Raw genomic sequence first — 16638 nt, forward strand, 5'->3', positions numbered from 1 at the left:
ACCACGATAACACACACACCACCACGATAATACACACACCACCACGATAACACACACACCACCACGATAACACACACACACCACCACGATAATACACACACACACCACCACGATAACACACACACACACCACCACGATAACACACACACACCACCACGATAATACACACACACCACCACCATAACACACACCACCACCATAACACACACACACCACCACGATAACACACACACACCACCACGATAACACACACACACACCACCACGATAACACACACACACACCACCACGATAACACACACACACCACCACGATAATACACACACACCACCACCATAACACACACCACCACCATAACACATACACACCACCACGATAACACACACACACACCACCACGATAACACACACACACACCACCACGATAACACACACACACCACCACGATAACACACACACACCACCACGATAACACACACACACCACCACGATAATACACACACACACCACCACCATAACACACACACACCACCACGATAACACACACACACCACCACGATAACACACACACACCACCACGATAATACACACACACCACCACCATAACACACACACACCACCACGATAATACACACACACCACCACGATAACACACACACACCACCACGATAATACACACACACCACCACCATAACACACACACACCACCACCATAACACACACACACCACCACGATAACACACACACACCACCACGATAACACACACACACCACCACGATAACACACACACACACACACCACGTTAACACACACACCACCACGATAATACACACACCACCACGATAACACACACACACCACCACGATAATACACAAACACCACCACGATAATACACACACACCACCACGATAACACACACACACCACCACGATAACACACACACACCACCACGATAACACACACACCACCACGATAACACACACACACACCACCACGATAACACACACACACCACCATGATAACACACACACACCACCACCACGATAACACACACACACCACCACCACGATAATACACACACACCACCACGATAACACACACACACCACCACGATAACACACACACACACCACCACGATAACACACACACACCACCACCACGATAACACACACACACACCACCACGATAACACACACACACCACCACGATAACACACACACCACCACGATAACACACACACACACCACCACGATAACACACACACACCACCATGATAACACACACACACCACCACCACGATAACACACACACACCACCACCACGATAATACACACACACCACCACGATAACACACACACACCACCACGATAACACACACACACACCACCACGATAACACACACACACCACCACGATAATACACACACACCACCACGATAACACACACACCACCACGATAACACACACACACCACCACGATAACACACACACACCACCACCATAACACACACACACCACCACCATAACACACACACACCACCACGATAATACACACACCACCACGATAACACACACACACCACCACGATAATACACACACACCACCACGATAACACACACACCACCACGATAACACACACACACCACCACGATAATACACACACACCACCACCATAACACACACACACCACCACCATAACACACACACACCACCACGATAATACACACACACCACCACGATAACACACACACACCACCACGATAATACACACACACCACCACCATAACACACACACACCACCACCATAACACACACACACCACCACGATAACACACACACACCACCACCATAACACACACACACCACCACGATAATACACACACACCACCACGATAACACACACACACCACCACGATAACACACACACACCACCACGATAACACACACACACCACCACGATAACACACACACACCACCACGATAACACACACACACCACCACCATAACACACACACACCACCACGATAACACACACACACCACCACGATAACACACACACACCACCACGATAACACACACACACCACCACGATAATACACACACACACCACCACCATAACACACACACACCACCACGATAACACACACACACCACCACGATAACACACACACACACCACCACGATAACACACACACACCACCACGATAATACACACACACCACCACGATAACACACACACACACCACCACGATAACACACACACACACCACCACGATAATACACACACACCACCACCATAACACACACACACCACCACCATAACACACACACACCACCACGATAACACACACACACCACCACCATAACACACACACACCACCACGATAACACACACACACCACCACGATAACACACACACACCACCACGATAACACACACACACCACCACGATAACACACACACACCACCACGATAACACACACACACACGCCACGTTAACACACACCACCACCACGATAACACACACACACACATAGACCACCACGTTAACACACACACACATACCACACATCCCACCACGTTAACACACACACACACACACCACCACCACGATAACGCACACACCACACATCCCGCCACCATAACAAAAACACCACACATCCCCATCCACGTTAACACACACACATACACCACCACGATAACACACACACACACACCACCACGTTAACACACACCACCACCACGATAACACACACACACACATAGACCACCACGTTAACACACACACACATACCACACATCCCGACACCATAACACACACACACACATACCACACATCCCACCACGTTAACACACACACACACACCACCACCACGATAACGCACACACCACACATCCCGCCACCATAACAAAAACACCACACATCCCCATCCACGTTAACACACACACATACACCACCACGATAACACACACCCCACAACGATAACACACACCAACACACCGTCGTTAGCGAGCACCAATGAAGGCCGGCACGGCCCACACAAGAAGATGCGTGGCCAACACCACTGGCCATCGCACACCATCGTGCAAACACCATCACACACTTGCCAGCAAGTGTCCAATGACACTTCGTGCCCGTCCACTGCGTCTGCGTGTGAGCGCCAGGCACGTACCCTCAGATCGCGGTTCTCGCGCTCCATCCTCAGCCGGTCAGTTGTCTCCGTCTCCAGCAGCTGATTGGCCGATTCGGAGGCTCCACGCTCGTCCAAAACATCGGCGGACAGCTCCGATACCTGTGCACGTGCAGCGCACGCACGCGGCACAGCGCACAGACGGCTTTAACAACAGCAGCAGCAACTCGCGTTCATGACAAGCCCTTAGGCACAAACGTCTCAGAACGTGGTCTCAAAGGAGGAGTTCAAATGGACCGAGCAAGGGAAAAGCGTGGAAGCAAACTCACTCACTCACCCTCTGACCCACTTATTCACTCACTCACCCACCCAGCCACTCACAACACTGTCTCCCCCCCATAACACAGGGTTTTGTGGGTTAGATCGCGTAAAATAAATAAATGTGTCGTTAAACCCGCTACCACCCGACACAGCCAATTAGTAACGGTGGTTGTCACGGAGACAGAACAGTAATTACAAGCCAGATTTGGCTGTCGCCTGATGAAGCTGGTTGTAATCACTGGTGAAACGTCGTACTCAGATTGTCAATGTTGTGGCTTGGCTCTCCAACACACCGGTGTGCTGTACGAGCGACGAACTGGCATGTTCTCTTTACGTGATATAACCCAAAAAAACCTGTATTATGGATGATATTGGTCACGAAAGCCGCGTTAAACTGACTGTCCCCCCCCCTCCCCCCCCCATGTTCCCGTGTGCCCCCGCGTTCTCGCACACCTTCCCCTCCAGCCGCTCCGTCACCACGCGGAGCTCGTTCCGCTCCTTCTCCACCTTCTCCAGGCGGCTCTTCAGCTGCTGGATCTCATCCTGCATGGGGGGAAGGCAGGGGGGGGGGCACGTGCTGCGTCTAAGTCTGTACACAGTCTCCCTCGAGCCCTTGCCAAGGGTGTGCCCGTATCCCCGCCTCTGTCTCAGTGTTGTGACTTCTCCGTCCCATGCTCTCGAATCAATCCTCGTGTCTTGTATTTGTATCCCCCCCCCCACGAGTCAATGTGTCTGGGAGCAAGTTGCCCCGGGGCTTCGATTTTTAGATTTTTTCTTTCAATTCCGCCCCGGGCCTACGGCCACCTCTGGGCGGCCCTGGCCACAGGCTCCGGCACTTGTGGGTGCCATGTTGCTGTGTCGAGTGTCCCCATGTGCCCGTGTTTCAGAATCAGAATAGTTACCTATCCTGGAGGGATCCGATGAGCTATGAAGCCCTCTCTCGCAGATGTCCACGTTCACCATCTCTGTGCCCGTGTCCCCGTGTCTATGCTTCCCCGGGTCACGTGTCCCCCCCCCGCCGTGTCTCCGTTTCCTGTATCCCCGCGTCACTCACATCACGCGCGCGCAGCGTCTCCTCCGTGATGTTGACGTGCACGAGGGGCAGCACGTAGGTGTAGAGCCTCCACCAGAGCCAGTCGCGCACCGCGCCTTGCTTCCTCACGTTCCGCTGGATGCAGCGGATCGCCACGGCCTGCACCTGCACTCACAGCCACCACCGCGCCACCGCTGCCACAACTACACCACCACGACCACAACCGCTCCACCACAATCGCACCACGACCGCAACAACACCGCCATCCCCGTAACAGCACCACCATAGCCGTGACCAATCCACCACAACCGTAACCCCTCCACCGTAACCTGTAACTACACCACTGCAATCGCACTACCGTGAAAGCACCGTCAGCAATCCACGGCGACACCGCCACTACGTTGGGAACCACATTCCAAACACGGCGTAACTACACCAAAGCTGCGACGTCGCAACCGCAACCACACAAGATAACCCCCACCCCCCCCCCACCCCCCCCTCTACGTACAACACCGCACACTCACAACTCAGCACACTCACAACACCGCACCGCAACTGGCCTGGCACCGGTGCGGCGAGCGCGGCACCCACACCTTGCGCTTCTTGTGCTTGACGCGGGCCAGGTATCCGCGGCACGCGGCCTGCAGCAGGGTGATGTTGTGGCCCACTCGGTGCTCCCGCTCGCGCTCCAGCCGGCGCAGCACGCCCGCCCGCATGAACACCTGCACGCGGTTCACGGCACGTGCACGCGGTTCACGGCACATGCACGCGGTTCACGGCACGCGCGCAGCACGCGCGCCCAGCGCGCACGGCGCACACATCTTCGTGGCCACACGTCACGCAGATGGCACGCACCAATCGATCGATATGAACCCCGCGCAGGCAGACACGCACGCGACTTATACGGCACACCGTACGAGAGACCACAGTGATCTACATGAACCGCTCACATCCAGCACACCGTACACAGTGTTGTTGCGAGCGTGGTTGCGAGCAGCGTGAGTGTGGTCGCGATAGCGGTTGCGTGGTTCTGTACCTGGGTGTGGCCCAGTTGGTAGCTGCTCCGATCCAGCTCCAGCTGCTCCAACAAGTCTTTAACAGCCTGCACCGCACCAATTACACATCATTACACCGCCCACAACACCACACCGCCGCAGCACACCATTACAACGCACCACGGCAGCACACCGCCAGCGCTCACCTTCTTCTCATCGGTGACGACCCCCTCGTCGGGCACGGAGGGGTGGGGGGCGAGGACGGAGAAACGGCGGCGCAGCTCAGCACAGTCGACGCGCTCCGGGAACCCTGGCACCAGCGCGGCACAACCGGAGCGCCACGTCACAACCACGACACCAAGCGCCGGGGGGGGCCCTTGCCCCAGCGGTCTACGAAGGCTACACGGGGGACCTTCGTCTTAGTGTCCGTGTGTGCACGCTCGATCACCTTGCCGGTGCAGACGCAGCGCGTCCATGAGACGGGACGCCCGGAGCTGGGTGCGCAGGTGCGGGATGTCGCACGGCACCACCACGTCCTGTGCAGCAGAGCGCACGGGGTCACAACGCGCCCCACGCCAGCACCCCCTGCGCCAGCCCACTCACGCGCGTGCGTGCGTGCCCACACACCTGTGTGGCGGTGGCGTCGACGCTCGCCGACGGGGAGAGGCACAGGATGAAGTGGGAGCGCGCGCGGCGCAGCGTCTCCACCAGCGCTTCCTGCATGGACACGCGGACGCACGGACGCACGCGCCAGCGGAGATCACCAGACGAACGACGCGACACACGCACGCCCACGCAACGCGAACACCGCATACGCGGTGCGGACGGGGGTCAGAGTTTGACGAACGTTCGAGAGGGCTCCATGCCGATGAAGACGACGACGTTCCGGCGAAGGTTGCGGTCGGTGTTGAGACTGCCCTTGTTAATCATAATAATAATACTACTACTACGCGTCGTCTGCTTCCACTCACAGCCGACATTCATACGCAAAAGGAGGCCATGGGCCAGTTGCACGCGACCAATATTATCCATAATCGCGGTTGTTGGGATAGATTTCGTAAATGTAAATGTGTCGTTAAACCCGCCACCCACCACTCAAAACAGCCAATTAGTAAGCTATCGAATTGCCATGTTTCATTTATGTGACAAACCTTACTAATTGGCTGTCTTGGGTGGTGGTGGTAAGTTTAACTCAAAAACCTCCATTAGGCCATTGGTGTGCAGCTGTCACGGTCCAAATTTGAAACAATTACACTGCAAACGACTCAAGTGGGATCAACAACAATAACAACAACATCCGCCATCCACCACCACGGCGCCTGTGCCAGGCCAGGTGCACTTTGAGGTCACGTGAAGCGTCGAAGGCTCGCTGCTGGCAAGAGGTCACGGGGGACAGACCCAGGTGGTGCCATGGGTTCACTGAGATGACTGGCAGATGAACACAGCCAACCATTAAGGCCAGACTGTGCCAACTCACGCGCACGGTAGCAACATGACGCTGCTCCTTCGGCACCACCGCAGCCTGCGCGCACGGCGGTGCGGTGCGCCACTCACCACCTGCAGCTTGACCTGGATGGGCGCCGATTTCTTGCGGGCGGCGCCGGGCCCCGTGCTGAACGCCTTGCGGACGCTGGTGGCGCGTCGCAGCGCTGGCTGCGAGGCGCCGCCGAGGCCGGCGACGGAGCCCGACAGCACGGCCCCGCCGGTGCGTCCGCCCAGGAGCACGCCGACGCTTTTCCTGCGCGCGCCGAGACGCGGCAACACAACGGCGTCGTCTCCCGCTCCCACCGCCCCCCACCGTGGTGTGCGTGAAGTTGCGGACCTAGCAGGGCACTAAGTGCCGCGAGGACACCGTGGCTAACGGCGGTGGTGGCAGTGGTGGCGGTGGTGGCGGTGGTGGCGGTGGTGGCGGCGGTGGCGGCGGTGGCGGCGGTGGCGGCGGTGGTCGTGGTGGTGGTGGTGGTGGTCGTGGTGGTGGTGGTGGTGGTGGTGGCGGCGGCGGTGGTGGTGGTGGTCGTGGTGGTGGTGGTGCTGGTGGTGGTGCGGTGCGTCACCTCGACGTGTGGGCGAGGAGGCTGCCTGCCCTCTGGCCGCACTGGCTGGCAGCGCGTGATTGGCTGATCCATCCCCTCGTGTCGTACGTGACCAGGTGAGCCCCGTCCGCGTGGGCCAGAGACACGAGCAGGGGGTGACCGGGCACCCGCCTCGCACACCCGCCTGTACACACACACACACAGCCAGCTATACACACCCACACCCGCCTGTACACACACACACACACAGCCAGCTATATACACACACACCCGCCTGTAACCGCCTGTACACACACACACACACAGCCAGCTATACACACACACACACCTGCCTGTACACACACACAGCCAGCTATATACACACACACCCGCCTGTACACACACAGCTATATACTCACACACCCGCCTGTACACACACACACAGCCAGCTATATACACACACACACACACCCGCCTGTACACACACACACACAGAACCAGCACGCACACACTATGCACACGCACACCGAGTATGCACCCCTATGATAGTGAATCACCGCTATCGTCCTCACCTCTTTTCTCGCTGCCGAAGTTGGTGAAGAACCTCTCCATCATGGCGGCCTCGTCAGACGAGGTGTTCATCATCGCCTCCTCGTCCAGCAGCCACAGCAGCCCCTTGGCTTCCTCCGCCCGGCCTCCTCCACCCCCTCCTCCTCGTGCCTGCACCACCACGTGCACACACCATCACCACCACGCGCACACACCATCACCACCATCACCATCACCACCACGTGCACACACCATCACCACCATCACCACCACGCACACACACAATCACCACCACACGCACACACCATCACCACCATCACCACCACCACCACGCGTACGCACCATCACCACCACCACCACCACCACGTGTACACACCATCACCACCACGAGCACACACCATCACCATCACCACCACGCGCACACACCACCACCACGTGTACACACCATCACGCGCACACACCATCACCACCATCACCACCACGCGCACACACCATCACCACCACCACGCGCACACACCACCACGTGTACACACCATCACCACCACCACCACCACCACGCGTACACACCATCACCACCATCACCACCATCACCACCACCACGCGTACGCACCACCACCACCACGTGTACACATCACCACCACCACCACGCACAAACACCATCACGCGCACACACCACCACCACGCGTACACACCATCACCACCACCACCACGCGTACACCCCATCACCACGCATACACACCATCACCACCACCACGTGTACACTCCAGAACCACCACTGCGTGTACACACCAACACCAACTCCACCATAGCCACCACCGCCGCGTATAACCTCCACCACCGTGTCTACACACTTCTACCGTGTGTTAACCCCACCACGCACACCACACACACAGCAGCACGCACACCGTGCACACCGTACCTGCGTCTGGCTAGCCGGCTGGTCAATGGCAGCGATCACTGCTGGCGCAGACAAGTCCAGGTCCTCCATAGACACCTCCACACCCTCCTGTAACACACCACACACCACACACCGCAACTCCGCGTTACACTGACACACTCATCGCTGTCGCCGTATTCTCCGGGTTTCTGAGACCCTCCTGGACGTTAGACGCACCTCAAGGTTTGAGACGCACAGAGTTACCGGATTGCCACACGCGTTCCTTTAAAACTGCATCCGTTAAGATCGAAAACATCTTCATCTATAGAGAACCGCCTTAATATACAGAGCTTGGACAGTTGTTGTGAAGCGCCGGCTCAACGCGTCGCCGCCGCTGCCGCCGCTGCTGCTACCACTGCCTTTCCCGCGCCTCCGGGTCGTTCAGTCTCTCACTCGGAGAGCGAGCGAACGCCGTGCGGCGGCGCAGCGTGAAAGACTTGGAACCGAACGAGCCGTACTGCCACGTGCGTGCGGTGCGTGCGGTGCGTGGCGTGCGTGGCGTGCGGAGCGCTCGTTCTCACCTGCCGGTAGGTGCGGACCTGCGAGTCCACGGTGCGCTCGCGAAACAGCTCCAGCAGCCGCTCCTGCAGGTAGTTGACGCACAGCTCCTGGAAGGTGGCGGCCCGAGGCGCCGGCCGCGCCGCTTCCGCCGCGTGATTGGCGTGGCCCGGGGGGGCGCCGGCGGGGCCGGCGGGCCCGGGGGACGAGCCGCTGGGCGTGGAAGGCGTCTGCCACCCCGGGGCGTCGACGAGCATCAAGGAGGACACGGTGTTCTGGGGGGCGCATCGCAGCGACCTGCGGGGGGCGCCACACGCTTTTGTAGCTCCATCCACCGAGAACCCCCACCCCCCCATGCACGGCTGCGATGGGCGCGAAGAGAACTAACGATTTAAAGCTTTCGTGACTGCAGGGATTCATCTTCTTGGCTCTTTCGATAAAGTCACGTAGAAGGGAAATAATAAAATAATAAAAATAAAACATAATGAGTGACGAATCTCATATCTGCATTTGTCATCAATATGCTAACTTCCTCTGTTGATATGTAAACTCCTTTGTCAAGGCGCTCTCCTCCTCCCACCCAGCTTAAAATACGCTGCCAAGCTGAGCAGTGTTCATTAAGACGCTGTCTCTCCGACAGCTCTGTTTCTTCAGCTGAGGACGGCTGCTTGCGTTGTGGCCGAAACGTCGTGAGAATTGTATTTTATTTTGTTTTATTTTTATTGTTTTATTATTTCCCTTCTACGTGACTTTACCGAAAGAACCAGGAATAAGAGAACGAGATGAGCCCGTCCCCAGCTGGTAGTCGATGGAGCGAACGAGGTCAGTGGAAGGAATTCCAGGGAGAAGTGGGCTTTGACAGCAGGCATCTCAAGTGGAGCCCGACCTTCTTAGCTGAAGCCCTGCCCTGTGGTACGATCTATTAATTTGAATCCGGCCCAACATTTATTCCTCTTTTTCCACTAGCACATGCGAGCCGTGCTGGGTCCGTGCCGAGCCAGCACGGCGCGTTATCTTACCTTAACGGGCTTAAGTAGATGAAGGAGGCAAGTGGAGGGGGATAGGAGGGGGCCGTGGTGGGGGGGGGGGGAGAGAAAATGGCCGTGTAGGCCGACTGACCGGTTGATGATGTTCACGACGATGTTGAAGAGCTCTCCGTAGAGGGCAGACGCAAGCCCGGCCACGCAGTCCTGCGGGGGCAGCCTCACCCCTACGCAACACGCACCGCGTAGCACAAAGACAAAGACGCCCCCCCCCCCCGTGTAGCCTTCAACAGAGCGTTGGGGATAGCGGGCATCTATGAAGGCACGGCGCGCGAGGGTGTGTGGTGTGTGCAGCAGCATGCCCCGGCCGTCTCTGTGGCCCCCAACGCTGATGTTGACACACTGCACTAGGCACTCATTTAAGGCTAACGTACGTACGTATGTTTAACTTCTTTCGTACCGCACGCGGCCAACCGTGCTCACCGGAGGTGCGGGGAAAGGACGAAACAAACTAAACACAACAAGCAGTTCTAAAAAAATTAGTCTTTAATCTAGATGACGATTTAGAAATGGCACAGCTCCAGTTGGCTTCCTAATATCGGAAGGAAGAGCGTTCCAGACAGCCGCAGAAGCGCTACACGTGTTAGACGCGGGCGACTAACACGTGTAGCGAACGCGCCGAGACGGTGCGGTCTGTGCGGTGTGAGGTTCTTGTTGGACGTGGTGTGTGCGGAGTGTGTGTAGACTGTGCGCGCGTGTGAGCAGTGTGGAGTGTGCGTACGTGTTGGTCTGCTTTTTTAAGTCGTGGACATGCTGTGTGTGTGTATCAAAGCATGTTTTTGCACAGGTGCTGTGTGTACTGTAGCTATCACTGGCGGCGTGCGCTGCAGGCTGCGTGTGCCGTGTGTGCCGTAAGACAGTGTGTACCGCTGTGATCGAAGACGGCCTCCGTGAGCTGGTCAACTGCGCAGCCGAGAGCTGCAGCAGCACGGTGAGCGGACTCCGAGCTCGAGAACGCAGCCTCTGCATGCACAAAACACAGCACACACACACACCATGTGGCACACACACACCATGCGGCACGCACAAACACCGTGCACGGCTGAGGGTGTGCAAGGTAAGGCAAGGTGAGGCGGCGCACCGCTGAGGGTGTGCGAGGCGCCCAGGTGGTAGATGGTCGCCAGGACACGCCACACTCCGTTCTGCTCCTCGGCCGAGAAACCCAGCAGCTTCATGGCGGTGACGAGACGCGACAGCTGCAGAGACAGCCTCGTCCGCTCGTCCTGCGCACCGCCACAACCGCCGCACCTCCGATTAGCGCGCATTTGACATCGTACGGTGCGTGAAGAAGTTCAACACGCACACGCATGCACGCGACGGCTCAATCACAACGACCCGCTTCAACGCTACCGCCCCAACCGCGCGGCAAAACGCGGTGGGGGGTGCTTCCCACTTCCGTGGGAGGATGGCGCCGTGGTAACCCCATGTGCCTCGCAGCAAGGCGGGCCTGGGTTCAACGACCTCGAACTCGGGAGACGTTCTGCACCTTGCTACCCGCTGTTGTCACCGGCCTCTCTGGTTTCCCCACCAGAGCTAAAACACACGCACGGCTGCCACAGGCGTTTGGTTTACCTGGGTAAATAGGTAATTATGAGGTGTTGGGGGGGCGGGGAGAGAGGCGGGCAGGGACGGGGGTACCTTGTGTGGGGGATTGATGCCAAACGCGTGGTCTTCGCTCAGCGTGTGCAGGCTCAGCTCTGACCTGCAACACGCCATGGCACGCACGCACACGGCACAGATACAAAGGTCACCCGCAGCGCCTTGAACAGACCCCCCGTTGAGGGCGGGCGAGTGCTGTTGGCGAGTAACACGGACGCAGGCCGGCACGGCACGCAAAGGGGAGGGTTGCCGGCGCCACGCCCGGCCGCCTTTGTCTCCCCAGTGCTGATGTTCACACACCACCGCACCAGGTACTCGTTGAAGGCCGAGTCGACCTCGGGGAGGCCCGCTGTTTATTGATCGTGAGCGGGAATTGAACTCGGTCGCCGGGTTTCGTAGTGCAGCTCGCGAACCGCTACACTACCACTCACCATAGCATGCGACAGAGATCCCTCGTATATCCAGACTGTTGGGACAAGTGCTGTTAGAGAGCTCCTATTAAGGCCGGCACAGTCCGTACACAAGACGGTGATGCGGCCAGCACCATGCCCAGATGCCAGTCTCCACACCTAACCAGATTCTCATTTTGGGTCGAGTTGACCTAGATGAGGCCCAGGACAGGTTCAAATTCCATTTTACAAACAAACAGTGCTCACACAGTACTCGCTCACACACAGGACTTACACACAGTACTCACACACAGTACGCACTCACACACAGAGCATGAACGCAGCAGCTAAAACTAGACCAACAGCAGTAGGAAGGCCCAGCTCCCATCATGCCTTGCGTGCATGTCACGTGACCACCAAATTGCATGTATGTGTATCCCAGCCCGCACATCCAACGGTTTCTCATCGAATGCATTTCTAATTTTCGGGATTTGAATGAAACAACGCCGGCCCAAGTCGTGCCGGCGCACGAGTGCGAACGAGCGTGAACGAGCGTGAACGAGCGTGAACGAGCGTGAACGAGCGTGAACGAGCGTGAACGAGCGTGAGCCCACCGCAGTGCCGAGTCAGCGCCGGCCAGCAACTGGTGGAACACGTTGAAGGTTTCCTCTCCCGCGGGCCACCGCGTGACGCGCGACCGCTCCAGCAGCATGGCCTGCGCGGGCGACACGCGGAACAACGCACGGCGTGGAGAGACGCGCGGCGCACAACGCACGACACCGCGACAACAACAACAACAACCGCAATTCGCCACTAAGTGGCGGTGACGTGACCGCAGCCCTTGTGCCAGGGTAAGGGGCCACTTTCAGGTCCCGTGAAGTGGCGACGCATCACGGCGGTATTGGCTAAACTGGCTGATGGACCCCAAGCGCAACCCCACTGCCTGACCACAAAAACAACGGATCCCCTGTGTAGCCTTTCACAGAACGTTGGGGCAAGTGCTGTTGGCGAGGACTTAACACGCCGGCACGGCACACGAAGGTGCGAGTGGCTGGCACCACACCATAGCCGCCTTTGTCTTTCCAGTGCCGACGTTTATACACAGAGCTAGAGGAGGCACTAGGACCTGTTCAGACATTCGCCACTGTTATCGGTCGCGAAAGGAAATCGGACTCGAGTCACTGGCTTCGTAGCGCAGCGCGCTAACCACTACACAACCGTTCCCCCCCCACTCCCCAAACGCACACACGTGGTGCGAGCGTGCACACGTGATGCGTGCGCGCACACGCGACCCGTCTGCGAGACCTGGATGCTTGCGCTGGCCAGGGCGCCCGTAGCGTCGAAGTCCAAGGAGAGGATGTTGCAGTGGCGTGACGAGTTGGGGCTGCCGCTCACAGCCGCGTGGCCAAAGCTCTCCAGCAGCGTGAAGGCCGCCTGCAGACGCTCCGCTGCACTCGCACACAGAGAGAGACACGTGGAGACACACAGACATAAACACACAACAACCGCCATTCACCACTAAGCGGCGGTGACGTCACCATGGCACTTGTGCCAGGTCATGTGCACGTTAAAGCCACGTGAAGTGTCGAACGCTCGCCGGCAGGAGGTCACGGGCAGACCCAGGTGCCATGAGCCGACTGACTGAGATGACTGGCTGACGCACCACCTGTGCCCCCTACCGTGCCAACTATACAAAGACAAAGATCCCCCGTATAGCCTTTACAGACTGTAGGGGCAAGTGCTGTTAGCGAGCACCTATGAAGGCCGGAATGGCACACGAGGGGGTGGGTGGCCAGCACCACGCCCGACCGCCTTTGTCTTCCCAGTGGCGATGTTTACACACCGCACCAGGTACTCATTCGAGGCTGAGTCGACCCAGGGGACGCCCAGGACCGGTTCAGATAATCGTTACTGGTGTTGGCCGTGAGCGGGAATCGAACCCGGGTCGCCAGGTTCACAGCGCGGCGCTAACCGCTACACTACCGCCCCCCATTACACACACACCCAGACACACACACCCAGACACACACACCCAGACACACGCACGCACGCACCCCCAACGCATGGCGGCCGGCGTCCCCCACCTGTGATGCTGCTGTGTCCGCTGGCCAGCACGATGGTGCAGAGCGCCGCGTGCTGCAGCGCCGTCGTCTTGCCCGACCCCACCGGCCCCATGCACACGATGGACTGGTCCCGGCGCGAGGCCAGCATGGTGCGGTAGGCGGACCGTACCACCGCAAAGAGGTGCGGCGGGGGGTCCTCGCTGCCCAGGCTGCGGAACAGGTGCATGACCTACACCGTGGGGTTGAGCGGCAGGGGGGGCGAGGGGGAGGGGTGGAGTGGGGGGTGGAGGGGGTCGGGGGGTCACAGAGGCAGTGGATTAGACGGCCGTAGGCCCCGCTAACAGCACCGCCGTCGCCAACGCACGCCGAGGGGTGCGAGCGGCCACGCGGAGTGTGGGTGAGTGTGGTCGAGGTGGGGTTGAGTGTGGGTGAGTGTGGGGTGAATGTGGGTGAATGTGGGTGAGGTAGGGTGAGTGTAGAGTGAGTATGGGTGAGTAGTTTCTATAGGTCACCCTTGTAAAAGAGCTGTTAAGCTCAATGGGCCTCATCTGTCCTCAATAAAGCCTGAGTCTGAGTCACTGTGGGTGTTGGTGAAGTGAGGTGTGTGTGGATGATGTGTGTTCTGTGTGTGAGTGTCCTGTGAGGTGTGTTTGTGTCCGGTGGGGTGTGTGTGTATATCCGGTGGGGTTGTTTGAGTGTTCCGGTCGAAGCAGGGCGCTCAGCTCACCTTGTCGGAGTAGGTGTGCGTCAGGGAGCCCGGGTGCACGCACACCAGCTGCTCGCCGGCGCGCGTGTGGAGGAGGCCGTTGCCATGGCGCTGCCGCAGCGTGTGCAGCACCGAGCTCTCGTTGAGGAAATGGAGGCCCGACACGTCCTGAGCGTGGTCCCAGTTCTCCGGCGACGCCTGCACCGCCGCCACCACCACAATAGTTTCCACACAGCCACAACAACAACAACCGGCATTCGCCACTAAGTATTCGCGGTGACGTTCTCCACGACGCTTGTGCCAGGCACAAACATACACACACACAGTCGCACACAGCCACAGCCGTCACACAGTAACAAAGCCACAATCGTTACAAACACACAGCGAGAGCCACGCGAACACACGCACTATCACAGCAGCCGCACGGTCCACGTTGTTCCTGTAATCCCATGTTCCCGTGTCCCCACGTCCCCACGCTTCCCAAGTGTCCCGGTGCTCCTGTGGCTGTTACCATCCCCTCGTGTTCGCATGTCCCACTGCCTACCCCCCGTGTCACCGTGTCCCCTTAATATGGCGACGCTAGGAACCCGCGTCCTTGCCACCCCCCGTGTGTGCCCGTCACCTTCTCCAGATCATCTTCGTCCACCTCCACGGTGCAGCCGTCGTGATCGAGACGCACGCGGACCCGGCCCTCGCCCGCAGGGCCCAGCATGCGCGCTGCTCAAGCGCATGCAGCAAAAAGACAAAGATCCCCCGTATCGCTTTAACAGACTGTTGGGACAAGTGCAATTAGCAAGCACCTATGAAGGCCGGCACGGCACACGAGGGGGTGAGTGGACAACACCACGCCCGACCGCCTTTTGTCTCCCGAGTGGTGATGTTTACACACTGCACCAGGTACTTATTTGAGGCCGAGTCAACCTAGGGGAGGACAAGAACTGGTTCAGTTAATCGTCACCGGTGTTGGCCGTGAACTCGGTTCACCGGCTCCATGGTGTGTATGTGTATGTCACTGCTCCCCAGAGCAGTGACATACACACACACACAGCCAAAGGACCCCCGAATAGCATTTCACGGAACACTCTGGGACAAAGTTCTTGTTACAGAGCAGCCACGAATGCCAGGAAGACTCACCCAGTGTGAAGCCTTGCTGATGAACAACCCAGACGCGGTCCCCTCCCCCAGAGGCAGGCTCCCCCCCAGCCTGCGCGCGCACACACACACACGGCCACCGACACGCATCAACGTACACACAACAACGTACACACAACAAAGACCCCTCCCCGTGTAGCCTTTTTCAGCCTGTTGGGGCATGTGCTGTTAGCAAGCACCTATGAAAGCCGGCATGGTGGACGTGAGGGTGG

The 16638-nt window shown here is 58.1% G+C and overlaps 1 protein-coding gene across 2 annotated transcripts in view; it reads right to left on the reverse strand.

Annotated features, from left to right (window-relative positions):
- Positions 1-16638, reverse strand: part of LOC144950913 (unconventional myosin-XVIIIa-like) — a 47311-nt gene that overhangs the window by 20580 nt on the left and 10093 nt on the right. For both annotated transcript variants that reach the window (XM_078881095.1, XM_078881085.1), the window contains exons 9-31: positions 16409-16478; positions 15897-15991; positions 15296-15472; positions 14590-14797; positions 13811-13953; positions 13120-13220; positions 12156-12219; positions 11599-11740; positions 11385-11480; positions 10594-10684; positions 9498-9771; positions 8959-9045; positions 8063-8210; positions 7533-7695; positions 7033-7216; positions 6106-6195; positions 5927-6014; positions 5685-5788; positions 5520-5585; positions 5077-5205; positions 4505-4648; positions 3904-3993; positions 3172-3291 (exon numbers count right to left, since the gene is read on the reverse strand). In XM_078881095.1, the coding sequence (XP_078737221.1) occupies positions 3172-3291; positions 3904-3993; positions 4505-4648; positions 5077-5205; positions 5520-5585; positions 5685-5788; positions 5927-6014; positions 6106-6195; positions 7033-7216; positions 7533-7695; positions 8063-8210; positions 8959-9045; positions 9498-9771; positions 10594-10684; positions 11385-11480; positions 11599-11740; positions 12156-12219; positions 13120-13220; positions 13811-13953; positions 14590-14797; positions 15296-15472; positions 15897-15991; positions 16409-16478 (2874 nt within the window). The remainder of the gene's footprint in view (positions 1-3171; positions 3292-3903; positions 3994-4504; positions 4649-5076; positions 5206-5519; positions 5586-5684; positions 5789-5926; positions 6015-6105; positions 6196-7032; positions 7217-7532; positions 7696-8062; positions 8211-8958; positions 9046-9497; positions 9772-10593; positions 10685-11384; positions 11481-11598; positions 11741-12155; positions 12220-13119; positions 13221-13810; positions 13954-14589; positions 14798-15295; positions 15473-15896; positions 15992-16408; positions 16479-16638) is intronic.

Source organism: Lampetra fluviatilis, chromosome 3 (genome assembly GCF_964198595.1).
Source record: "Lampetra fluviatilis chromosome 3, kcLamFluv1.1, whole genome shotgun sequence".
In the NCBI taxonomy this organism is placed as follows: Eukaryota; Metazoa; Chordata; class Hyperoartia; order Petromyzontiformes; family Petromyzontidae; genus Lampetra; species Lampetra fluviatilis.